At 47.7% G+C, this 26225-nt stretch overlaps 1 protein-coding gene across 2 annotated transcripts in view; it reads right to left on the reverse strand.

Moving 5' to 3' along the window:
- The window catches only part of UBE4B (ubiquitination factor E4B), a 2401822-nt gene that overhangs the window by 1600240 nt on the left and 775357 nt on the right, over positions 1–26225 (reverse strand). For both annotated transcript variants that reach the window (XM_069609995.1, XM_069609996.1), the window contains one exon: positions 12478–12534. In XM_069609995.1, coding sequence (XP_069466096.1) covers positions 12478–12534 — 57 coding nt within the window. The remainder of the gene's footprint in view (positions 1–12477; positions 12535–26225) is intronic.

The raw sequence follows: 26225 nt of genomic DNA on the forward strand, positions 1-26225 counted from the left end.
GATCTCATCGGGGGGAGAAGCCCGGGTACCGGCGATGGGAGATCCGTGCCGTCGTCGTTGTCTGTACTCGTCATCACCGTATCTGGCTCCGTCTTGACCCTCGGCGGAGGGGATCGAGGGGAGGGGTGGTACGGTGGAGGAGGATGGACTTGTCTCCTCTTAGTTGGTGGATCCTCCGACGGTCCAGGCGCCAGATCACCCGTCGGCGTGGGCAGCCTTCTCCGTATCTCCGTGCACAGGATGTGCAGAGCTTGTAGGATGTCCTCCGATCCGTCGCAACCGCCTCTACCACCGACGGACAGGAGTGTCGGGAGCGGCGTGGGGTCCAGTGCCTCCCCGCCCTGCGTTTCCTCATCAGTTCCCTCATCGCTCTCCCCATCTGCCTCGTTGGGGTCCTTCCAGTAGGACATGGCCTCGGAAAACCTCTTGTCCAGCACCGCCTTCAGGCCTGAAAGCTCCTCCTCAGAAGAGGTCTCTGAGTCTAGCTGGACCACTGCACCCCCCACCCCTTCTTCTAGGCCAGCGGCGACGGTCCCGGGGAGATGAGCGGCATCTTCACGGGAGTCTTATCAATGGGCACGAATGAAGATTCCCTCCGGGCGGGCAGGGAAACTCATTTTGGTTGATGCCTCATGGGAACCCGCATCTACGGCCTTCACCAGGGATGCCACCACTCGCTCAATAGACGGTTTGGCCTGATGAACCTGGGCCTTCACAACCTTAGGCGTGTCTGGGGCTTTCACCGTGGGGGTGGGGGGAAGGTCAGCACCACGCTCCCCCTTGGCCTTCTCTGTCAGAGACGATCGGGCCTTCTCCCGAAGCTTACCCGGTTGCTCCGACTTCCTTTTCTTCGCTGAACCGGAGTGTTGGCTCGTGGTTGACGGCTGTTAGGGAGAATTCTCATCTATGGCTAATTTGCTCACCTAGTGAGTCCCCCCAGCACACATATTGTATCTCGTTATGAACAATATTCCTTATAATTTGGCTCTTCACCCTGTGATGGGTTTGGGTGTTTCCCTCTTCTTTTCTGTCTTTTCTCCTGCCTTTTCTTTTCATGTTCGGCTTTTTCCCTTTACATGTATTATTTGAATAGAAATTGGCACGCCTCTAGTTCTTTAACAGTCGCTTTTGGTTGGACTTTTTAATCTTCCCAAAACTCTCTTTAACATTATTTTTTGTTCCACTTTCTTGCCCTTTCTGTTTTTGCTTGTTTTTATAGGGGCTATAATTCTTACACATCTGACTTTTGGTCCTGAGGAAGGCGTTTTCTGTCCAGATCATTACGCCGAAACGTATTTCAACTACATCTGCCTGACCTTCTTTGGCTGTTTGAGTTGACCACTGGACTTACATCAGCTATGCCAGTTTGCATATACGTAGACCTGAGCAGTACTGTAAGAAACAGTAGTCCAATGTGAATACACAAGTCAAGTTGAAACCAGTCATCTACTCCCCAAAAAACCCCACAAGGAACAAAAATTGGCTTGTGTTTTCCTTTGTCTGGGATTCCTTGGCAAACACATATGTGGATTTCCAGAACCAAAATAGGGTGAAAACGAAGCATTGTCAAACCAAAATAGGGTGAAAACTAAGTAATGTTATAATATCCCTCTGTCATAGGAATAGAATTTATTTTCTGTGTTATTTATAGTTCTTGTCCAAATGAAAACATTTTTTATTTTTTTTTTTTGCAAAAAATGTTTGTATGTTCTTTTTGTTTCACTTGTACTTAACTTTTATTGCTCTCCATGGTGCATGATTATTTCAAATGCTGTCATTTTGATCGAAAAATTATATTTTTGTGTAAAATGTCACTGAGGCTCTTGCACCAAAAGTTGTTTTATGTTTTCTATTAAAATAATGAGAATTATAGCCAAGTCTTTGGTCAATATTTAAGCGTTAAATTCCTAGCAATGACCCTCTGAAAACAGCTATGACATGACCACATGCTAAGCAGAGGTAAAATACAAAGAGCCAGAGTCAATTAGGACACTCTTTGGAACTAGAAAGTAATATGCCCAATTGAGAGTGATCCTGCAAGGGAACCTTATGCTAGACCTGTTTACTAGTCTGTGGCATTTTTCTTGTATGCTACAGTGTTGTACACTAGTTGTTTGCTTTTTGAGGTTAGAAAAAGTGAGGTGAGTATCAGTAATAGGTATACTACATCACCTGTATTTTTTACACCCTGTGGGGCCACTATTTGTTGATACAGGATTCTGCCTAACACACAGCACCTTTGGTGCTGTGGCACAGGGTTGTCTTTTAGACTTCCCTCAACTCCATTTCTGAGGCGACTACCGCCCCCCAGAAAAGGGTAAAGTTACCATTAACTTTACTTAGTCAATCTACCACAGATCCAGTACACCCCCCATGTTCCATGGAGTACTGGAAAGGGTTAATTCGTATACCTTTTTATCTGTACCTCCTAGAGCATTGTTTCGCTCTTAACATTTAGACTTGGCTGGTGGCAGTGGTATCTACCCTAACTTTTCTACCGCGATTATATTAGATAAACGTAGTACTGGTCTTGGCTATTATATTAGCCTTGAACATAAACCCGCTTGACCAAATAGTCTTTCTTTTGGCTTCGGTTGGGTTTATTCGCCATTTCTTTTTGTTAAAGTCCTTCTTGTGTTTTACTTTGCGCGGCAAACTAGGTTCGCCTTCTTTGTTCACCGACTTTTGGCGGGCTTCTGCTCAGAAGCCTTCCTCAAGGCACCTGGGTGTCTAGGTGGGCTGAATGTGAAGGAGGGGTGTAGTCACCCCCTGCACAGGGTATCCTAGGAAACCCAAGTCGCACTTTGTCATGATTGGCCAGGGTAGTTGTCCGGGCTGGACAAACCCCCCTGCTGGGTGATTCACAGCCAGGCTGTGTGATGGGGGTTTTTCGCATAAAAGGCAGGTCTCTTGGGCTAGAAGTCAGAGAGTCGCTACTGGAACTACAAGGAACCGAAGAGAAGGGGAGAGAACGACGGCTGCTGCAACTACCCCATCCCGGTGAAGCCCTGCTGCAGTCCTGAGCTATCTGCCCTTCAACAACTTAGAGAAGATCCAGTCCGGAGTCTTCTTCCCTTGAGCTTGGTGGGGATAACCAGCTCATCTTCTACAGCCAGAGGATCCTCTTCCTTGGTCGAAATCGCTGCACGCTGCTATAGTGGTCCGGATAGTCACCTGAAGAGCCACTCCTGTTTTTAAGGAGCGCACCTTCTTTTTTCCTCGTCGCTGCTGCCGGCTTCATCCCTATGTGTTGCAGACCCCCTTCAGACGTCCTCCTTCACAACAAAGCTCCAGGAATCGTGGGTCTGCGGGAAACCAACAGGAACAACTGCCAGGGCACCAGCTACACCATTGGAACAAGGTACTGTGTTCTGCTGAGGAGTCTGGGTGAATCCCTTTTTCTTCATTTCCAAGGCTTGCCCTTGTCTTCCCTCCTTCTTATAACTTTTGCTTCCAAACATTTACAATCTCGAATTACTTTTGGCTACGTTGAATCGTGAACTGTCTGACTGTGTGATCTTCGGCAACAGGCCCCGGTGTCTTCCGATCCTGGCTCCGGCCCTTTGAGTTTTGAACTCCTGTCTCTTGAGTGTTTCTCGATTCTGTCTGCCTAACCAAAATATTGCCTGTGATTTTTGCCTCCAACTCCCTCTGGGTAGCTCAGGTGCTAAGTGTTATTGCCCCGGTAGCATTTCATGTCACGGATACGCGTTTATTTAGTAGACCGAACTGTCAAAAAGTGATCGCAATTGTGTTTGCGGTAACGTGTTTTGTGCCTAACACCGGTTCATTCAAACACAGGGTACTTACCTTGAGACATACTATACAAAGTGAATTGGTTAGTTGTAATATATTTAACGTGTGGTTTTTGTTTGAGTTCAATAGAAGTGTTGCGTTTGTTTATAACGAATGGTTTAAAAATAAATGTACTTATATTTTTGTACCCGAGTCGGTGTTTGCTTGAGTCACAGTAATTGTGCTCCCTTTGTGTAATCTCTGCTACTGCTCATATACTCTTGAGATAAGCCTGGCTGCTCCGCCACTGCTACCACTCTGACATAGTAGTACAGGCTTGTACCAAAGGTAAAACTTGTATTGCCACCTGTAGTCTTAATTGTGTGTAGTGGTCCCTAAGGGCACTGACCAGGATTCTGCCTAACAACGGCGTCGGCGAAGCTGCGCCCAGCCTGGCTGCCGAGGAGCCCGTACCCACGGCGCTCCCGGTGCCCGTGGACTCGCAGTGCTTTGCCTTTTGTTGGGTCGCCGGAGCGCTCTCAAAGGTCTTAGAAGACCGCTCAGATTTTCTCTTGGGAGAAGAACGTTGCCTGGGCTCACCTGCCGCCGGGTTATTTGTCTCCAGCCACTCAGCGAGCCGCTTGCGACGGTCCTTCATGATGCGGGAGGACATGTCCTTGCAGAACGCACAGGCCTCCTTCACGTGCGATTTGTCTGTGTGTAGGCAGTAAAGGCACCGGGAGTGCCCATCCTCCTTGAAGACTTTCTGTAGTCCACATCCTGGGCAGATCCTGAACAGAGCCGTCGAGTCTCCTTTGTCTTCTGCCATGTCCATGCGGGGTAGGCCTCAAATATCTTCTGGAATCCTCCAAGAAGTGAAGTTCAACGAAAATTTGCCCTTGAGGGGCGTAGAAGCTTCCGAAAACAGGTCCCTGTTAATCGGATGATTAATCGGTGGAGCTTGAGGCTCAATTGACCAAAAAAAATAGAGAAAATTCTCTGTCTCCTTCTGTGGTGGTAGTTACGGGTTGTTGTCTCTGCAGGGGCGTGTCCTTTCTATTGGTGCAGACGGGGACCTTCAATGTGTTGTACCAGAGGGGCCTGCCCACCCAGGTCTCAGATTACTTTGTTCGCCTCTGTCTGGTGAAAGCGGATGTTGTAAATCAGGGTGACCTTCCGGCTGTTAATGGGGCTCTTATGAAGTGACCCAATAACAGAGGCATTGCTAGGGGGAGGTTTGGGGGGGCTATAGCCCCAGGTCTTTTGGTTGTAGCCCCGGATAAAGCTCAGGGGCTACAACTAAAAAGGTTCGCTAGCCCCGAGTCCCGACATTAGCTTAGCCCCGGATATTTTGCAGACTTAGCAACACCCCTGCCCAATAATGTATCAAATGCGTTGTCTCGTGTGTGGATTATTCCATGCTGTATGGTGCTTGAGCGTTATTTATCCATTGCCGGTTAGTTGCGTGCCTTGCCCTGGCATGTCAGCCTGTCTGCTGCGTTGGTGCAAGGTCTGCAGGGGTCTGGGAAGTTGTGGGTAGTTGTCCCCCTGCCCTCCGCTCTCTGGTCACAGGGTGAGGTACTCAGGTGCTGTTATTCAGCTATCTGAAAATATCTGGAGCTGACTCTGGTCATCCGTTTGCCATAAGGATGTGTGCGCCATGCCCGTTCTGCCGTCAGCGCAGGTGTTGGTCGTTGTGGTCCCCTCTGTGCCTCCGGTGTGCTGGAAAGGTTGTTCCTGCTGCAGCGTGGTTATGGTGCGAGTGTCTGATCTCTCCTGCGTTCGCTGCACAGCGGTTAGTCTCTATTAGCCGCGTGTGGGCCACGTGGGGCGATGATTTGCGGCTTTCTGTGACAGAGTTCACTCTATCAGCCCGCCCCTGCACCATGGATACTTGTAGGGGCCATCGTGAAGCTCTGCTTTGGCCCAGCCACTTTCCCCCGCTGCCACCCAAGGGGGGCAAGTGACTGTTGCACTGATGGCTCTTCCTTGGGGTAGACTTCGCTTTATGGGTCACCATTGTTACGTGGGCCACCACGATTACCCTCCGCGCCTTAAAGTGTCCCGCTGCGCGGTTCACTGTGCACGTTGTGTTCCGGTCTTATTACAAGTTCTGCGCTGTCGTAGTTAGCTAGGGCTGCGAATGGCTTGCCCTACCTTTCGCGTGGTTGTCGGCTGGGAGGATCCCGGCTATAGCTGTCCGGCACTTTCAACAGCGATCGGTGCATGTGCAGGCGCGCTACGGCTCCTCATGGCCGAGCGCCCGCATGCCCTTCACTGCGTCGCTTAGTCTCCGTCCCCATTCATCTCGGTCCCCCTCGGGTCCTGTTCACTGTGTCCCGCTTGCCTGATCGGGTTAATGGAGGGTGAGCCACCTTGTTTCAGAAGTTACGGCGTTGCTCGTTTCCGCCATGCTGGACAAGACTCACATGTCTATGGAGACAAAGCTGATTGCAATTTAATTATATGCAAAAGAAATTTGCAGTGTATCTACTCCTATATTGTAGCATAATTTATGCATATCCAAAGGATGGGTATACGAACAAAGGGAAGGTAATACACGCACTCATGTGAATTAAATTAAATAGAATCTGAGAATAGTTTTTTATTGTCTCTTCTCAGTCATTAAACAAAAACTGGATTGTGAATACCAGTAGGTAAAGCAGACATTGCATTTAAACAATTAACCAGGTACGTTACACCTTTAACACAAACGTGTTTGGTCACCCTCAAGCCTGGCTTTTGTCAGACCTATCCAGACCTATCCAAGGTTCTGTGTTTAGAGCAATAACTGTTCATGTTGTTTCTATACGTTTGTGTTAAAGGTGTAACGTACCTGGTATTTCCATTAGGTGAAGTAAGAACAAGCTATGTACTTAAAAGTAAAAAATTTTGAGCTTGTTTATGTGTTTTTTTTCCTTGAAATGTCATCATACGGTTTTTGCATGTATTCACTAACCCAGGTCCGCTATGCATGTTCCGCAAAAGTTTTCAATGCAGCATTTCTCTGGTAATGCGGAATAATTGTATAATTGTTTAAATGCAATGTCTGCTTTACCTACTGGTATTCACAATCCAGTTTTTGTTTAATGACTGAGAAGAGACAATAAAAAACTATTCTCAGATTCTATTTAATTTAATTCACATGAGTGCGTGTATTACCTTCCCTTTGTTCGTATACCCATCCTTTGGATATGCATAAATTATGCTACAATATAGGAGTAGATACACTTCAAATTTCTTTTGCATATAATTAAATTGCAATCAGCTTTGTCTCCATAGACAGGACTCCCCCTCTTGTTTTCCTTCTATTGATAGCCCTTTGTCCTGTGCTATTTTCTGGGGCTCTCCCTCCCGTATTTCTTGGACAAGACTCACATGGCAGGCTTTTCGGGAGTATATGAATCACACTGTTTAACCACTGCACCTTTACTTTCGATTTTTTTTTGTGACGGTAGAAGTCGTCTTAATACACGTTCTCCGTCATTTTGGGTGCTAACTGGGCGAAATTTTACGAGATTTCCGCTCTGTTCCTCGCCTTGCCTGCAGAGCTCACGCACAGTGCTACATCTAGCAGTGCGCGCAACATCACCCCCTGCCCCCCACCGCCCCAAAGGCGGTCCTCTCTTTGTGGAAGACGTATTGGAGGGCAGATGGACATGTCCAGAAGGTCCAGGTACCACATTTTCCTGGCCCAATCCGGGGCAATTAGGATCATGGATTTCCCAAATGTTCTCAACCTCCTGATCACGTGAGGAATGGTGGGGATTGGAGGAAACGCGTACAGGAGTCAAAACTCCCAGTTCACCACAAAGGTGTCTCCTAGCGCTCCTCTTGGGGAAAATTCCCTGGAGCAGAACAGTTCGCAAACAGGTCCACCTGAGGGGTTCCCCCAAAGGGTAAAGATCCAACTTCCTGAGCTAGTTCCCACTCGTGGGAAACTGTGCTCTGCCTGCTCAGAGCGTTCCCCCGCTGCGTTCTCCTCTCCGGCTAGGTGAACTGCTGATACAGAGATTCCCTCTTGAAATACCCAAACCAGAGGAGCATTGCCTCTCTGCACGGTGGTAGTGACCCTACGCATCCTCTCTTGTTGAGGTAGTACATGGCCACTGTGTTGGCCGTCATTATCAGGACATTCTTTCCCCATACAGTAGGCAAAAAAGCCTTCAGCGCAAGTCTGATTGCTCTGAGCGCCAAAAGATTGCTATGTAGTTTGGACTCCTATGGAGACCAACGACCGCTGATTGTGAGGCATCCATAACTACTGTGATCTCCGGCCATGGTTGCGAAAAATATTCTCCCTTTAGAATGTTCTCCTCGCAGGCCCACCACAGCAGATCCTGTGTGACCCTGTTTGGAACCTGAAGTAGGTCTGACATGTTGCCTGATAATTGAGACCATTGTGTCCTGAGAGCCATTTGAAGGGATCTCATTCTCGTACGAGCCTCTGGCACCGTGAAAATGCAGGATTCCATGAGGCCGAGCAACCTCAAGAAGTCGAAGGCAGGGAGACGCTGAGCACTATGAAATTTGGTGACTATCTGCAGAATGTCTTGAGCCATCACCTCGGGGTGTCGAGGTTTTTCCCAAGGATGTATCCAGTACAGCCCCGATTAACTGGAGCTTTTGAGATGGTATCATGTGGGGGGACTTGTAATTGAGGGAGAAGCCCCGTCTGTGGAGAGAGTGGCATGTCACGCTGGGATGATCCAAGGCTTGTTTGGGCGAACTCACCCTGATCAGCCAATCATCCAGGTAGGGGTAGACGTCCATCCCCCCCCCACCCACCCACCCTCTCCTGAGACTCGCTACCACCACCGCCTTCAGTTTGGTAACCCTCGGGTGGAGGTCAGCCTGAACGGCAGAATTCGAAACTGATAATGAGAACCGCCAACGGTGAATCTCAGGTACTTTCTGTGCCTGAGCTGGATTGGCACATAAAAATAAGCATCCTGAACGTCCAATGACACCATCCAATCCTGCAGCTGGAGGGCCTGAAGGATTTGACAAAGTGTGACCATCTTGAACGTGTCCTTCCTGAGGAACTTGTTCCAAGTAACTCAAGTCCAAGATGGGTCTCAGTCCTCCGTCCCTCTTGGGGATCAGGAAATATAGAGAATACCATCCTTTGTTCCTCTTTGCTACAGGTACTGGCTCTATAGCACCTTTCTCTAGCAGGCTCAAAATTTCATGCAAAAGGAACAGATCTGGACCTTTTGCAGATGATTCTAAGGTCTATGAATGAAGGGGAGGCAGTAACCTTGGGCTATGATTTGTAATGCCCACGCATCTGAAGTAATACCCTACCATTCTTTCAGATGCTGAGACAGTCTGCCTCCCACCGGGGTGTCGCTAGTCAATACCTCAGATTTTTTAAGGCGGCTGAAGCAGTGGCTGATGGTAAAGATGCCGCTGATTGGCCGGGTTTAGCACCTCTCCCCCGTCCACCACGAGGGAATCGTCTTTGGCCTCTTTACCCAGCCATTCCTCTCACTCTTCCAATTGAGGAGTAGTAGCGAAAGAATTTACCCCTCCAAGAAGGTCCACTGGGGTGAAAGGGCTGAGGCTGCCTAAAAGCGGCACCTACACACTTGGCTGCCACCTTCGGAGTCTGCAGCTGCTTAAGGTTTTCGTCAGCCTTTCTGCCAAAAAGATGAGACCCGTCAAAAGGCATATTAAGGAGTCTAGATTGCACGTCCGGTGCAAATTCAGACTTCCTTAACCACACAAACCTGCCTATCACGGTTCATGGCTCTGCTGATACGGTCAGTAGAATCCAAACCTAACTGAAGAGACTCACACATGGCCTTTTTGCCATCTTTTACAATGGCCAAGAAGCCGTCTCTTTCTTCCACTTAAGGAATATGTTCATACGCCATGGATATACAGTCCCAACGGGAGTAGGTGAATTTTGCAAGGGCACATGTAGAGTTGGCTGATTTGATAACCATGCTCACAGGAGAGAAGACTTTCCTTGACCAGGTGTCTATACGTTTATCATCCCGATCTGGTGGGATGGTCGGATAGGCAGCCTGCTTGGAGGAAGCAGTTGCTGCTTATACCACCAGACTTTCTGGGTAGGATGTTTTGACAAGTAGCTGGGGTCACTACTTAACAGCCTATATTTCTTTGTCAAATCTTTATTGACTGCCGGACTTGATTCTGGTGCTACCAATTTGCATTTAGTCTCTTTTGTCGAGTGACATGAAAGGGTAGGATAGGATCCCTTTGAGGACCTTTGTCCAGTATATCCGTGAGGTCATCCTGTTCGAATGGGAGAGCAGGCCTGCTCCATCACAGATAATCAATTACCTTGGCCATTAATTGTCTGTAAGAGGCACCTGTGTGATCATCTGGTTCTGGCCTACCAAAACTCAACTCTGGTGAAGTGTCCACTCCACTGGCAGTCTGTAAATTTTCACACAAGTCCTGCAACCTAGATTCTTCTGATATGAGGCTATCAGGGACATTAGGAGTGCCATATTGCAATCCAAAGGGTGGATCATTGTCATCGGATGGTTCAATGTCCTCATAAATGGAAGTTAGTGACTTAAAGAAATCCTTGCTAGGCAAAGGATTGAAGGTTGTCTGAATTACTGGCAAAGGCATCGATGTATTAGACGGTTTCGAGCCAGATGCCGATGGAGTCGTTTATTTCTTCGATGAAGACGTCTTGGGAATCGGTGGCGTCGACGATGTCGATGACTTTGACGTTGACTTGTCTGTGAACTTTGTCCATGACGGACTTCGATGGCTCAAAGGATTCTTCAATGACTTAATTGATGAGACTCTGGGAGCCCTTTCCTTACCGGCTTCAGAAGGCACGGTAGGAGCTTAGCCTATGTAGTTAGAGGGTTTCTGGCTCTCGAAATTTTTTAGCATTTCCCGCCTGAATGATTCCCATTCAGCCGGAGTAGAGGCCTTAGTGGGGCAAGATATAGTCCTCTCTGGGTAGGAGTCAGACGAGGAAGACGAAGTAGGCGATTTGTGATGCCTTTTCGTTGAAATTTCCTCGACGAGGAGTGGTGGGAGCCACTCCCTGACCTGGACCTTTTAGTCTTCTTCCGTCGAGTAGAGCTGTCTCTCGCTTCGTCTGAAGAATGTTTTTCGACGGGGTAGTCAAAGGGGATTTCTTGGGGAGTTTACCTACCATCAATTTCCCTTTACGCTCCTTCAGAGCTTTTCCAGTCATCGACTTACACTTCTGACAGGTCAACGTTTTGTGCTCCACAGCCAGACACCACAAAGCACACCCAATGTGGGTCTGTCAACGTCATTTTCATGTCGCAGTCTTGGCATTTTTTAAACCAGGTCTTCGGTGTTGCCGAAGACGAAGACATCTTTTGATAATTCTCGAAGCATGCCGTAGTTCACGAAGCAAATGCTTACTCAGAAAAATAGAACTGAAGCCAATGGGCGCTACGCATGCTATATATACATTCAATGACAAGGCCCACGAGGGACAACGAGTCGATGCGCAGCGCCCTGTGCCAAAAAAGAATTCCAAAGCAGCTGAAGGTGGATATTGGAGATATCAAACGTGGGAGGACACAATTCGTTCTCTAGATGTTCCTGGAACTGTATAGTAGCTAGTTTGTCGATTTTTAAAAAGGAATTGGACAATGGTGATGAATCTAAATTTGCGGCCTCTCTGGGATTCAGACCAACTTTTTTTCAGAAGGGGGGTAACCCTGACCTCCTTTATGGAGTCTGAAACCATATTATGTGTGAAGATAGCATTCACAAACCATGTGAGGAAAGGGGCAAACATTTTCATGTTCCCTAGGTTGAGCTTTGATGGAATGGTATCACCCAAACAAGTAGTTGAGCGCATCTTTTCCATATCAGCCATGGTAATAGATTTAAAAGAGAATTTTTGGGGGTGAAAAGGGGTTCCCTTGACTTCTATGCTGTGTATCAATAGACAAGTCATTCAGCTTGATTTTCATGCAAGCTGTACGAATATTGCTTGCAAATGCTTGCTGGGTTCTAATACAGTGTTCCTTGGAGGGAATTAAAAGTTGGGATTGAACCTTGGGTTTTTCCAGTTTTTTTAGAACCTCAAAGAGCTTTTTGATGTTATTTTAAGCCCCAGTTAGTATGCGTGTGTGTGCGTGCTGCAACAGAGTGTCAGGAAAAACTATATATTCACTACAGGTTGCCCCTCCAAAACTCATACCTTATGGAAAATAACATCCAGAGCCTATGCTAATAATATATTTGTACAGATATGCTATGTGGGCATTTATTGTATTACAACATTTAAAATTGTACCGTTTTACCACCCTGCGCCCCTGAAGAGAGTTTTGCCTTGACTGCTCTGCCCCATTTAACACTGGAAGAATTAAGCATCAAAGAAGAAACTCTGAAATCTAGGTGTGGGTCTGTCTTTCTTTGCCTTAAACACAGGCCTCTTATCTGATCAAAAAGGTTTGCGAAGAGGCCAAACAAGCCTGAAATACAAGTCATGCACAATATCCTGCCTACAACAAAATGGCTCCAGCTAGGTTTGCAACATAGGTTTTCAAAATTAGAAGTATTGTTTCCTTGTAAATTAAAGAAAAACTATTGTAAAGTATTGTGAAGTAGACAATTCCATTCACCTTGTAGTAAAACTCCAAAACACAGAACACATTTACACATTTCCTAAAAATCTTAGCATTCACTTTTAAATATGCCTGTGTAAACCAACAGTTTAAATTGTGCATCAAAGGAGATTTTACAGGAAGGCTGGGCACTTACCAAGCAGCAAACTGGATGTGTCTTCCCGAACTTGATTTCACAGAGCTCGCCCAAAGCCTGCAAAGAAAAAGCAGCAATTAAACTTGGAGAGTTGGCAGTTGTGACGATTCACCAGGTATCTCCCCAAGGGGGCTTACTTCCTTATGAGGCTAGGGTGGTGCGGCCATTGCCCAAATATCCCCATAGAGGTGGCAATATGCAGGAGAACCTTATAATGAGGGACTCCACTCTTGGGGATAAAGACAGCCATTTGGGAAAACACCCCCACAATACCTGGTCACAAAACACCATCACACAATGCCTTACCCTTGTTGTCTCCTCTCTCCTCCTCAATTGACAGTAATATTATCTATTATGTTAAGGGGACTGTGATACCCAGTATTGGTAGCACTGGGACGAAGAAGAGTGAGAGAAACATGTGGAGCAACAACCTGCAAAACCACTTAAGTACTTGTACGAGGTGGCTATCAAGAAACATGAAGATCACACCACTGATAGCAAGGAACGACTTGATTACATTTTTACAGACAAAGAGAACAGACAAACATTCTGCTGGGGAGGAACCAGCTGTCAGGGATGCAAAAAGCGATAAACGACTACAAGAAAGGAGAATAAAGTGTACAGCCTGGAGAACGGGAGACTGAAGGAGAACGCAGAAGCCGCCAGCACGCAAGTCCTGCACAGGAGATTCATACCAGGAGGACCAGAGAAGCTGAGAAGAAGTTCCTTCAGGCTGAGGCCGCAAAGAACAGGATGCTGCAACAATGCCCCAGGAGCATGTAAGGAGCCGACTCACCAGAAGGAAGAAGCAACCAAGGTGGTGGTGTGGCTGCAGAAAGGTGGATCGTGAGGTCTGGAAACAGGGCCGAGAACACCCGCTGGAGCCTGCCGTGGAGTCGAGCAGGTGTTGGAAATTGCAGAGGAAGGAACCCGCGCCCTTGGAAGAACTGGAGCTGTGTTCCAACAGAGAACAAGGTAACGGGAACGGCGGAAGACCGGGAGGAGTTCTCTCACTCGTCACAGTGGTGACAACCCGAACCACATCATTGAGCTAGAATGCATCAGGAATCATCTCCCTCGTCGCAGTGGTCAGCCAAATATCACTGCTCAAGCAGAGTGTATTGGGAACCATCTCCCTCATTGCAGTGGTCAGCCAAAAACCACTGCCCAGGCAATCGCCCTCATAGCAGTGGACAACGCAATACTGCGGCTCAAGTAGGGTGGAACGGGAGCCATCTCCCTCATCATAGTGGTAAATGGAAGCCAAACAAAGCTATGAGTTTTTCTACTTCCTGGAAGGAGTTAAAGAGACTAATCCAAGTTTTCTGCAAGAGTGCTGAAAGACCACTGTGGAGAACCTTTATAAAAGGACCAGGAGAAGGGAGTTATTCCCCTGGTCCTCAATGATGGAACTTGAAGGAGTTACTTCTACTATTAGACGGAAGCAAGAAACCAGGAGAAGGAAGTCATTCTCATGGTGATTGTTAGAATGGATTTCTAAACTCTGCTTTGGTGAACAGACGTTTAGGAGGCCACCCTTGTTCATGAAACAGGGGGCACTTCTGGGAAGGTAGCCAGACCAGTTCAAGTTGGCTTGGCGGGGCAGTCAAGGCTAGGTCTCAGGAGGAGCTAGGGTGATTAGCAATCTTTAATGAGCGCACACACAGAAGAACACCAAGAATTACCATTAAATACAAAATATACTATTTATTTGGGGCCCAAGAATCAACACAGATGAATAACAAAAAGCATTAGTAAAATACCACACAAGCAACACACCAGGTAAAATATATACAATCACTGGTGCCAATGCAATATCAATAACTCCACCAATAACTGTAAGGGAGAAAGGGGGATTATCTTCAGTTGTTAGGGAGAATTCTCTCTTTAGGCTGAATTTCCTAACCTAGTGAGTCCCCCAGCAGCTTTGCTGGATTTCTGGAGTTTGTTTTTTCCTCCTGCCAAGAGTGAGACTCTTTCTCCCACTCTTGGACATGATGTATGATATTCCTTTGACTGGTAAGACAATGCATTACTTACCGTAAAAGCATTTCTGATGCTTGTATCTGCTTAGATTCACATGCTGTGCATAGGTCCGACATCCAGTGGTCACTGCAGAGTATTGCATTTTGTTTTTCGTAGTCGAAAAGGGGACGTCGACAAGGCGTGTCTGTAAAACTATCCCTATAGTGACGTGCGTTGTACCCACAATCCCTCACGCGTCGAGGTCCCTCTGTTTGTATTTTATCTGCCCTGAGGGAGCCTTCTATACGTGAGTGAGTACAGAAAAGAGAGAGATGTAGAAAGATGTCTATGTTCCTTCCATCCGAGCGGGGAGGAAGGGTGGGCGCATGTGAATCTAAGCAGATACAATCATCAGAAATGCTTTTACGGTAAGTAATGCATGGTCTTCTGATGTTTGTTAATCTGCTTAGAATCACATGCTGTGCATAGACCAGCGAGCAGTACCCGGAGTTGGCGGTGGGTTATGAGAAGGAACAGTAGAGAAAAGATGTCTTAATACTGCCTGTCCCACCTGGGAGTCAGATCTAGAGTGTGCGTCTAAACAGTAGTGTTTTGTAAAGGTGTGCACCGAACTCCAGGTTGCCGCCTTGCAGATGACTCAAGGGGAACATTTGCAATGAAAGCAATGGATGCCCCCGTGCCTCGAGTAGAATGTGCTCTTGGCTTGAAGGGTAGTTCTCTCTTAGCAAGAGTGTAACAGAGAGTGATGCATTGAACAATCCATCTAGATACAGTGGACTTTGAAACTGCATCTCCTTCTCTTCCTGCTGGCACCGAGGCAAAGAACTGATTAGTCTTTCTCAGTGGTCTGGTTCTTTCCATGTAAAACATTACAGCTCTGCGCACATCGAGTGTATGCAGACTTTTTTCTTCCAGATTTGAAGGGTTTTGAAAGAACGTTGGTAGTTTGGTAGTTCTATTGACTGGTTCACATGGAATTTCGAGATGAATTTCGGTGCAATCCTTGGGTGTGTGCGTAGAACCACCTTGTCTTTGTGAACTGTTAGAAAGGGGTCTAGAACTGAAAGAGCCTGTAGTTCATTTACTCTCCTAATGGAGGTGATAGCTATTAGGAAAGCAGTTAGTGCTTAAGAGTTGCCTTGTGCATGGGTTCAAAGGGCGAGCCCATGAGTCTGGTAAGTACCACATTTAGGTCCCATCCGGGAGCTGGGTTAGCTATCGGAGGGTGTATTCTCCTTAACCCCTCCATGAAGGCTTTGATAACTGGGATTTTCCACCACAACACTTTAAGTTGGGAAGTGGTGTATGCAGAAAGTGCCGCTAGGTGGACTTTAATAGAATTGAACACCAGACCTGAGTCCAATAGGTGGGTCAGGTACAGAACAATTTGTGTGGGTGAGCAGTCAACCGGGTTGATGCTTTTCCCTCTACACCAGATGACAAATCTTTTACACTTACTAGAATAGCAGTGACGAGGGTTAGGCTTTCTAGCTCCCCTGAGGATGTCCATGCATCTCTGCAGGAGTTCTAGATGTCCAAACTCTATGATCTCAGGAGCCAGGCTGCTAAATTCATGTTTTGAGGGCATGGATGCAATGTCCTGCCCTTGTTCTGTGACAGCATGTTGTACGGGCAGGGAAGTTTCACTGGGGGAGATAGGGACATCTCCATCAAGTGAGCGAACCATGTCTGCCGGGCCCACATAGGGGCCACTAGTATCATGGTGTCTTGTTCCTGGTGCATCTTGTACACGATCTTGTTGAGAAGGGGAGTCGGGGGGAAAAGCGTAAACAAATCTCCCTGACCATGGAATCGACAGACCGTTCCCCTTGGACTGGTTCTGGGGGTATCTGGAGGCGTAACTTTGGCATTGTGAGTTCTCCAGAGTTGCGAACAGGTCTATTTCTGGGAATCCCCATTGTGTGAAGACGTCGAAAACGATGTCTTCTTGCAACTGCCATTCGTACTCTGAGAGCAGAGGGAAGTCTCTGCTGAGCTCGTCTGCTAGCAGATCGAGTTCCCCTGGTACATGTCGTGACAGTAGGAACATGTTGTGTCTGAGAGCCCACTTCCATATATTCTGGGACAGCTTGGACAGTCCTGGAGAGTGGGTGCCCCCCTGCTTGTTGATGTAGTACATGGCTGTGGTGCTCTCCGTAAGGACCATCACTGTCTTCCCTTGTAGGTGTTCTTGGAAGGCTTTTAGTGCTTTGAACACCGCCAGTAGCTCCAGTAGGTTTATGTGCTTGGTTTCTACGCTCAGAGTCCACACTCCGTGAGCAGTCTGATGGGATAGGTGAGCCCCCCCCCATCCTGTGAGGGATGCGTCTGTGGTTAGAGTGGCTTCCACTGCGGGTGTGGTAAAAGGTTTCCCTATTACCAGGTTTTCCTTTGTCCACCACCGTAGCGAGAGAACCAAGGCCTGCGAGACCACCACTAGATCGTCCCATTGTCCGCTGGCCTGACACCACTGGCTGTTGAGCCACTTTTGCATTGGGCGCATGCGCAGGCGCGCGTGAGGTACCAAATAAATACACAACGCCATCATTCCTAGCAAGCGCATCGCTTTGCGCACCGTCACCTCTCGACCGGCCACATATTGGGGGATCTGAAACAGCATGTTTTGGACCCTCTCGTTGGAGGGGAAGACGAGGCCGTCCCTTGTTCGAATTAGAGCCCCTAGGAATTGTTTGACTTGGCTGGGGTCTAAGCTGGACTTCTTCTCGTTGATGGAGAAGCCCAGTTGGAACAAAAGGTCTACAGTCTTTTGGGTGTTTGAGAAGCATGTCTCGTAAAAATCCCCTGTTATGAGCCAGTCGTCGAGGTAAGGGTACACTGGGATGGATAACCTGCGCAGGTGGGCCGCTGCCACTGCCAGTACTTTCGTGAATACCATTGGTGCAGATGCTATGCCGAAGGGTAACACTCTGAACTGGTAGTGTTTGCCCTCCATTATGAACCTGAGGTATTTTCTGTGCGCTGGCAACATTAAAATATGAAAGTATGCATCTTTCATGTCCAGTGTTGTCATGTAATCTCCCTGTAATAGCAGTGAGATCACTTCCTGTAAGGTCACCATACGAAACCTTTGGAGTTTGACAAACTTGTTCGCTGGGCGCAGATCTAATACAGGGCGCATGGTTAGATCCTTTTTGGGTACAAGGAAGTACACTGAATAAATACCTTCCGTAACCTGAGATAGAGGTACAACCTCTATAGCTCCTTTTTCCAGTAGCTGATCCACTTCTTGGAGAAGGATGGCGAGGTGTTCTGGTGTCATGCGTCGTCCCCTCGGGGGTCTTTATGTTGGGGAACTGTTTAACTCTATACAGTAGCCGCGGGCTACGGTGGATAGTACCCAGCGGTCTGAAGTTATTCCCTCCCATGCTGGAAGAAAGGATGTTAACCGGCCCCCGACCGGCGATGCATGGGAGGGGACCCGAATCTTCGCGTCACTTGGTGTTGTTGGTGGCTTGGGAGCCTCTAGGGGTGGTCCCCGGCCACGGCGTTGGCCTCTCTGATTGTACTGGCCACTATTACCTTGGTAGTTGTTGGCAGAATACTGTTGCTGGTTTTGTTGATGGCGTTGGCCACGAAAAAAGCGCTTGTTACCAAAACCCCGCCTGTTAGGGGGCTTTAAGATTTGGTCCAAGGTCTTTATGGTGTCAAATTCTTTTTTCGCATTCTCCAGAGCGTCAACTGCCTTACCAAAGAGGTTAGACTCTTCAATGGGCTTATTAATGAGGGACGCTTGCGTTTCTGCCTTAAATCCAGAATTGCGAAGCCAGACTTGACGCTTCAGCAAAATTCCCTGTACCAAAGTACGGCCAGCCGTCTCTGCTGCATCGAGTGTATTCTTAACAATGCTTTGGTTGACCAAAGAGCCTTCATTAATTGTAGCCAATAATCGAGTTTTAAGGGGTTCAGGGGCCTCTTCGATGTCCTGCTTAAGCTTTCCCCATTGAGCATCTGCATAGCTTGCCAATAATGTATTATTATTGGCAATTCTGGTTGAGAATGCTGCAGAGGTGGTGATTCTCTTGGCCAGGGCATAAAGCTTCTTCCCCTCTTTATCTGGGGGTGCCTCGCTGGTAGACAGTGGGACCCCAGCCCTCTTCCTAATGTTGGTCACCACTAAGGAGTCCGGGATTGAATGACCCCTAATATATAGTGGGTCTGACTGAGAGGGTGAGAACAATTTCTCAATTCTCGGATTGACCCCTCTCACCAGTGCCGGAGTGGACAGTGAGGGGGCAATACGTCTTTTAACTGAGGCGAGGATGGGAATTGTTTGGCAAGTGGGAGGTTTTTCCTTGATAATCCTTTCCACAAAGTCAGTATCTGGGGTGACCTCCCCAGTTTCGAGTTCGAAATGTGCTGCTGCCTTCTTCAGTAGCGCATTGAAGGTGGGCTGATCATCAACAGGCGAAGGGTTCCTGACTGGTGTAGTTTCAGTAGACCTGATGACTATACTGTCTGTGTCTGTAGACCTAGCTGGTGACTGCCAGGGATTTGGGTCACCCTCGCCTGCGTCCTCCTCGTACCCCTCCTCACCTATCTTAGTGTCCTCATGAAACCCTTCTTCTTGTTGGACTTCATCATTAATAAACTCATCTTCCTGCTGGAAGTGAGTGTCCTCCTCAGTGAGGTCGTAAGAGTCCATGTCTTAGTGTATGGGGTTATAGAACCTTGGGTATTTAAGCATTGGACTCTCCAGGGGTGCCTCCCTTGGTCTCTTGGGTGCCCTATTTTCTGCGATGGCCATGAACCTGTCTATTTTATCCATACAGGACTGGAACTTCTCTAAGGTCCACTGAGGTAGGCCAGAGTGGTCTGGGAATGAAAAAGGATTTTATTCTCCCTGTAGTTGCCTGGTTCTGTCCCATAATGTCGAAGAAAGCGAACCTTTGCCTTCTGAGAAGCCTTCTGGCAGGCTTGGGCTTTCCGTCGACGGCGGGAGCTGTCCTGACCTGTTTTCCTGTGCCTTCGACATTTCTTTGGCCTTGTGCGCGGTTTTCGCTCGCCGTCCGTCTCTGGGCATCTTTAGTGGATATACGCGCGAGGCTTTCAGCGATCATTCTCTCTGGGATCCGAGGGATCGGTCGCCGTCGCTCTAGGTAACGTCGAGTCCTTACTGGTAACGTGAGCACTCTTACGAGGCGCGTCGCCGGAGGATTTGGTGTTAGCGCCCTCATCTTTAGAATGCCTGGACGCCTGTCGCGGAAGCGGTGGCAGGGAGGGCTGACGACCCTTACGGTCGGCGGAGGACGCCGGTGGACCCGACGCCCCCGTTGGCGCTCTGGCTGCCTTCGTCTTCGACTAATGCGTGCCGGGGGGGTATGTGTTTTTGTGCTTTTTTGTGTGCGTCCTTGTCGCCGGGGTGATCATCCCCATAAACTGGGCGTGAGCCGGGCTTGTCGGGGCCGGGGACGGACGACGACGAGGAGCGTGAACGCTCCTTTGAGAGGTCTACAACCTCCGTTACGGGGGCCGTGTAATTACTGTCCTCATCACATTCGGCAGCGGCGGCAGCGGGCGAGGAGTCAGGCCTAGACATGGCGTAGGCCGCCCACCTTTTGACCTTGCGGTCCTTTAACGTTTTGGGCTTCAGTAACTTACAGGCCGCACAGCCGTCCTCCTTGTGATCGAGGGGCAAGCAACGGTTGCACCGTTTGTGCTCGTCTTTCCAGGTATATTTACCCTTGCAAAGCAGGCAAAACCTAAAGGGCGTCCTCTCCATAGCTGAGTGCCAGAAGTGTGATTACGACCTCGGAAGAGAGGGAGGGGAAAGAGAAAAGAAAGACCACACAACCCCACTCTCCCTACTGTGTAAGGCCGGCGAAGCCAGGCCACATGTTCGGCAGCGCCGAAGGATCTCCTCCGCTCGTCCTTCCGTCGAAGATCTTGCTCGGCGGAGAAACAGCTCTGCGTCGAGGGAGGGATCTATGTTATTAATATTAATAATAAACGACCAGAGGTCGAAGGAATGATTTGGCAAGGTCTCTCGAGGAGCTCCGCATAAAGGCGACCAGTAACTGGGCGGAAAAAAACAATCTGAGGGACCTCGACGCGCGAGGGATTGTGGGTACAACGCACGTCACTATAGAGATAGTGTTACAGACACGCCTTGTCGACGTCCCATTTTCGACTACGAAAAACAAAATGCAATACTCCGCAGTGACCACTGGATGTCGGACCTATGCACAGCATGTGATTCTAAGCAGATTAACAAACATCAGAATGTGTTTTATGGGCTATGGGGTCCTTTACTCCATAGGGTCCCATGTGTTTTTCCTATGTGTGTTACAGAGCACCCTCCGTGCAGTAACACAGGGGTGTCAAAGTGACAAAGGGACTACTGTCTCCCAGGGCATGTAAAGTCACCATTGGATTTACTAGTCCCAAATTATTAACAGAAACCAGTACAAACCATCACATTGTGGACATACTGGTTGGGGCAATTCGATTGCCCCGGGGTCTGTTAGTCGAGGGGGCACGTCTCTGTCCCCCCTGATCGAGTTTTGGCTGGTGGCAGTGGAAACTACTTTTTATATTCGACCGCAAATATTTTCATATGGGATTTTCCCATTGTTCGAGGCTACCAAATTTAATTATTTAATTCTCATAGGCTCGAACATCCCGCCGGTTTATTTTATTAATATTAATTCTCCGGTTGGTATTTTTTGCCAAGACTCGATTCTAAAATGGCATTTGTGTTCTCTTCTGTGACTCCAACCCAAGTCGAGCCCTTTGTTCCACTTTTTGGCGGGCTTCTCCACAGAAGCCTCCAAAAGTTGTGCCACTCTGTCTGGGTGCCACAGGGGGTGTGGGAGGGGGTTTAGGCACCCTGGACTGAGTTACCTTGGTAACTCAAGTCGCACTCTTGTGTGATTGGCCCAAGTGGTGAGCCGGCCGGCTCACCACTTAGCATGTTTGAGTGAAAGCTAGGCTGAGTGAATGGGGGTTTTCTGCATAAAAGCAAGGCTTTGTGGACTGGAACTTCAGAAGTCGCCACAGGACCTGAGAATCCGACGAGGGAGAAGCTGAGCCGACCTACCACGACGACACCACCGGTGGAGCCCTGCAGAACCGACTCACCACTTCCCGACGACAGAAGATCTCCCGGCTGGAGAGGCTTCTTCCCCTGACTGGTGGGCACAACCAGTTTACCTTTCTTTCTTCGCACCCCAGCCCGGTTTGTGGTCGAACTGCCCGTGCCAAGCACCCCGGCAGCCGGATAGCCACTCACCACTGAACCGCGAATCACCGGACCGCCCCTTGTACTCGAGAAACTCTGCGGCTGGTTTCTTCCCTGGCAGTGCAAGGGACTCCTGTCTTCCTCCACAACGAGATCCTCTCTTCCCCCGGACGAATCACCAACTTGCATCCGCTGCCAGGAACAACTGCCCCCGCTGGAGCATTCTCACCACTTTAAGGTACTGTGTCCGCCAGGCCTCACTTTCTAAAGATTGCTACAAGGTAATAATAACCCCTTAACCTTCTGGACTGGGCTGGCCGCCTTGACCCTCTAACTGGTCCCTTTCTTTGGTTCAACTCCTTTTTGAACCTTTACAATACTTTTGTGCACTGCAACCATGTGACCTTGGACACATTCCGTTTGGATCCTCTGAAAGTGGATCCGGCCTCTTGAACTCTAACTTCACGGTTTTACTTTGCCTTCCTCTCTTGTTATGTTCTGATAAAAGTGTTGGGATCTCTGTTTCAACTTGTTCTCTGCTCTTCTCTCCCTTTTTTTAAAACGAATTATTAGAGTGCCATCTACGTTAAGCGCTCACCGCTGTCTGAAAATAAGTGGGGCTTTACTTAAGACTGGTCTAATATTCTTTTAAGGGAGTGTATATCTTTTAATGACCGTGTTTTTGAATTGCTTACTATTAGTGCCTGTGTGTTTTTCTAGATGTGGTTTTAAATAATAATTATATCTCTTTTACACCAAGCCCTGGTCAGTGTTTACTTGTTCTACTGTGTTCTCTTGACCTATTGTGAATACTCTGTATACTGCCTAACTCTTCTTGAGGGAAGTCTGACTGCTCAGCCACAGCTACCAAGTGAATCAGTGTGGTACAGACTGCTACCAAGTGGGTTTACTGCCAAACACCTGTAGTCCTAAATCTTTTGCAGTGGTCCCAGAGGGAACTGCACAGGTTTCTGCCTAACAAAAGTCCAGATCCACGATGTATGGCGCCTGCGCTCAATGTTAGAAGTGTGCTTAAAAGTGCGCAATTGTGCGTAAAAGTCACCAAGCACCTTTTTAGGAAGCTGGAAAAAGTTAGGGTACAAATACTGAAGGGGTGAAACGAGTTGGAAGAGTCTGGAGTGGGTCTGCTGTGATGAAAAAAAAGCTATCCCCAACTTTTGGAGGGCTTTAGGAAGTGGAGGCCACCCAAGCCAAAGAGAAGACCACAAAGGATCTTCTGTGCGTAAAAGTGTATGGATGAACAAGGGGACACTGGTAAGTGACAACAGTACTCAGTGCCCTTAGGTCCAAACATGGCAGGTCTGGAAAGGGTCATCAGAGGTTCGTATTCGTAGGTAACAGGGTGCAACAATAGGAAGATGCAAGGCTTACAAAGGTTGTGAGTATACAAAATAAAGGCTTACATAATTACAAAATATACAAATTATACAGTATAAAGGCATAGATAATTACACCAAATATATAGTGTGCAGATATACAATTTACAGGTGTCACAGCTTATAAATGGGAGGGTAAGGCAAGTGGGAGTGAGCTGGTCTGGTCTGGTATGGTATGGGCCGACTAGGGGTCAGTCGAGATGAGGTGTTTGATAGCATTTTTTCTGAAGTGTAGGTAGGGTTGGTCTGCTCTAGTGGCAGTGGGTTCCATAATTTGGCAGCCTTCACAGGGAAACTATTGCTACCAATTGGGGTAAGACTAGATCTGGGTATAGTCAGGCAGTTGTCATTGCCAGCTCTGGCAGGTCTGAGAGAGATTCTTCTGTGATGTTTGTCTGTTAGGTAGCTGGGGGCCGCATTGTTTAGCGCTTTGTGGGTCAGTGATACCGTCTTGAGCAGAATTTTGTTACTAGTAGACAGCCATTTATGTTGGCGTCTAATAGAGGAGATATGGGTTCTTTTATTTATGCAAAGTGCTGCTCTTAAGGTATCATTTTGTAATGTTTGGAGCCTTCGGATAGTGATTTTGTTAGCACCACTGTATAGGGCATTACAGTAGTCAATTCTGGATAGTATGAGGGCTCTGGCCAGGATCAAGCAGCTGTCGTTGGAGAGGAAAGGCTTGCCAGCTCTTATCAGCTTGCAGGTGTAGGCCATGGTGGAAGCCACGGATGTTAACTGTTTATCAAAGGACAAAGTGCAGTCCAGGTAAAAACCAAGGGTTTTTACTTCCTTGGAGACTTTGATAGTGTTCCCGTCGATATTAAATGAGAATTCCTGGCTTAGTGTTTTGATGTTGGCGTGTGAACCCAGGATTATCAACTCCGTGTTATCATTCAGGCACAGGCCATGAGTAGCCATCCAGGCCTGGATGATAAGATATACCCAGTTCACCAGCTCGGAGTCCTTACTATGATCTCCAGAAAGCAGGAGGAGAATCTGTGTGTCATCTGCATAATTAGTGTAGATGACATCTAGATGGTCCAAATCATCGACCAAGGGCTTGGTGAAGATGTTGTATAGCGTTGGAGAGATACATGTCCCTTGGGGAACATCACACAAGATATGGGTAGGGTCTGCAGCTGCTGAGGGGGGAGAATACTCTCATAGTTCTCTCACTCAGGAATGATTCAATCCATCTGATGGCCTCAGAGGAGAAGTGAGCAGCAGCATCGAGGTGTCTGCAGAGAACCTTGTGGTCCACTAAATCAAATGCAGCTGAGAGATCAAGTAAGAGCAGGAGTACTGTCCTCCCTTTGTCTCTCAGCTCATCAATTTGGGATTTTAAATCAATTAAGGCAGTTTCCGTTCCGTATAGAGGGCGGAAGTCAGATTGTCTTTCCTCCAAGAGTTTGTGCACCTCTAGGTGTTTCTGAATTTGGTTGTAGGCAGCTTTATCCAGAATTTTGAGTAGAAAGGGTACCGTGGTAATGGGACGGTAATTAGTGGGGATGAGAGGATCTAATGTCGGTTTCTTGAGTAGGAGTACCCAAGACTGTTAAAGGTTGGCAGGGATGGAACCTGAGGCGAAAGATGTGTTGATCAATTTAGCGATGAACGGAGCTAATTCTCTGGCTGCATCTTTTATTAATTGCGCTGGCCAGATTTCACCTTTGCAATTGGAAGGCTTCAGTGAGAGGATGATTTTTTTCTACTTCCAGGGTAGACATTTTGGTAAAATTAAATATATTATTGTGTGCTGTCGGTGAGCCACTAGGTGGAGAGTTTTTAGGCAGGTGCTGTAGATTCAGCATTTCTTTTTTTAGCTGCATTTTATTTAGGAGCATGTTAATTTTGTTGGCTAGTGCGTTTTGGATGTCTGCACACCAGGTCTTGTCCTTGGTACAGGTATCCGGTATGGCTATGGGAGACTAATTCTTTTAGTATAGAGAAGAGTTCTTTCATGCTGGAGTTGGATTTGGCAATGCGCTCGTCATAAGAATTGCGTTTTGCCCGGCAGACTTCATTCTTATGGTGGGAGGAGAGCGAGGTTAATTTGTCTTGGTTGTCCTTGGAGGGGCAGCGTCTCCAGTTAGTTTCACTTTTTCTTTTCAGGAGGCGTAGGTCTCTGAGTCATGGCGTAAACCATTTGTTTAAGTGGGCTTTTGGTTTGCTCGATCTAAGTTTGAGAGAGGCTATTTTATCCAGAGTGGAGAGCATAATGTTGTTGAATTCATGGACTAAGATACAAGGATCTAGGTTTTCTGGTAATGCATTAAGAGTAGGAAGGATCGCAGGGATTACTTTATCTACTGTAATGCTTTTTTTTATTTCTGGCTAGACAAGGTGGCACTAGTAGAGGGGCCGTAAGGGTAGGTCTGGTAGTGGATAAGTGAAAGGATACCGGTGAATGGTCAGTCCAGGAAAGGGGCGTAATGGAAGAGATAGTGACTGTACAGTTGTAGTCCGCTATCCAGTCCCATGTTCTCCCATTCGAGTGTGTTGGTTTATTGACTTTTTGAGATAAGCCTAGTGCATTGATAGTGTTAGCTATATCTATGGCGTTTTAATCCGTCGGGTCATTAAAGCCTATACTGAAATCTTCTAGAAGGAGAACTTGAGAGGAGGGCTTAAGGATGTTAGCGAGTATGTTCTGCAGATCCTCCTCAAAGGTGCCAAGAGGGCCTGGCGGTCTGTATATTAGATGCATGGTGAATGATTGTGAATTGTTTATCTGGAATTTAGCAGATAAAATTTCACAGGATTGTGATAATCGAGTAGGGGCTAGTCTAAGGGAGAGACATTTTTTGGAGATGAAGGCGATCCCACCTCCTTGTGCGCCTTCTCGGTCTTGTCTATCTATTGTGCAACCGTCTGGGATGGCTAACGTAAGCGACGGTCCTGCCGCATCATGTAGCCAAGTCTCAGTAATTGCAAGGAAATCCAGATTACCTTCTACAATTAGGTCAGCCGTTTCAATAGCGTGGGCGACAAGTGATCTCACATTGAGAAGTGCGCCTTTGAGGGGAGTGGCCTCGATTCCAATTTTGACATGGATAGGTTTAGCTGTGGTATTGTCAATATGTTTACGCTTATGATTGTTAGTTTGGGTGCATAGGTATTAGAAATAGGATGTGGAAGTGACAAGTAGGTGTGACTAGGTTTCT

The sequence above is a fragment of the Ambystoma mexicanum genome, chromosome 8 (genome assembly GCF_040938575.1).
Source record: "Ambystoma mexicanum isolate Mex_15411 chromosome 8, UKY_AmexF1_1, whole genome shotgun sequence".
Lineage (NCBI taxonomy): Eukaryota > Metazoa > Chordata > Amphibia > Caudata > Ambystomatidae > Ambystoma > Ambystoma mexicanum.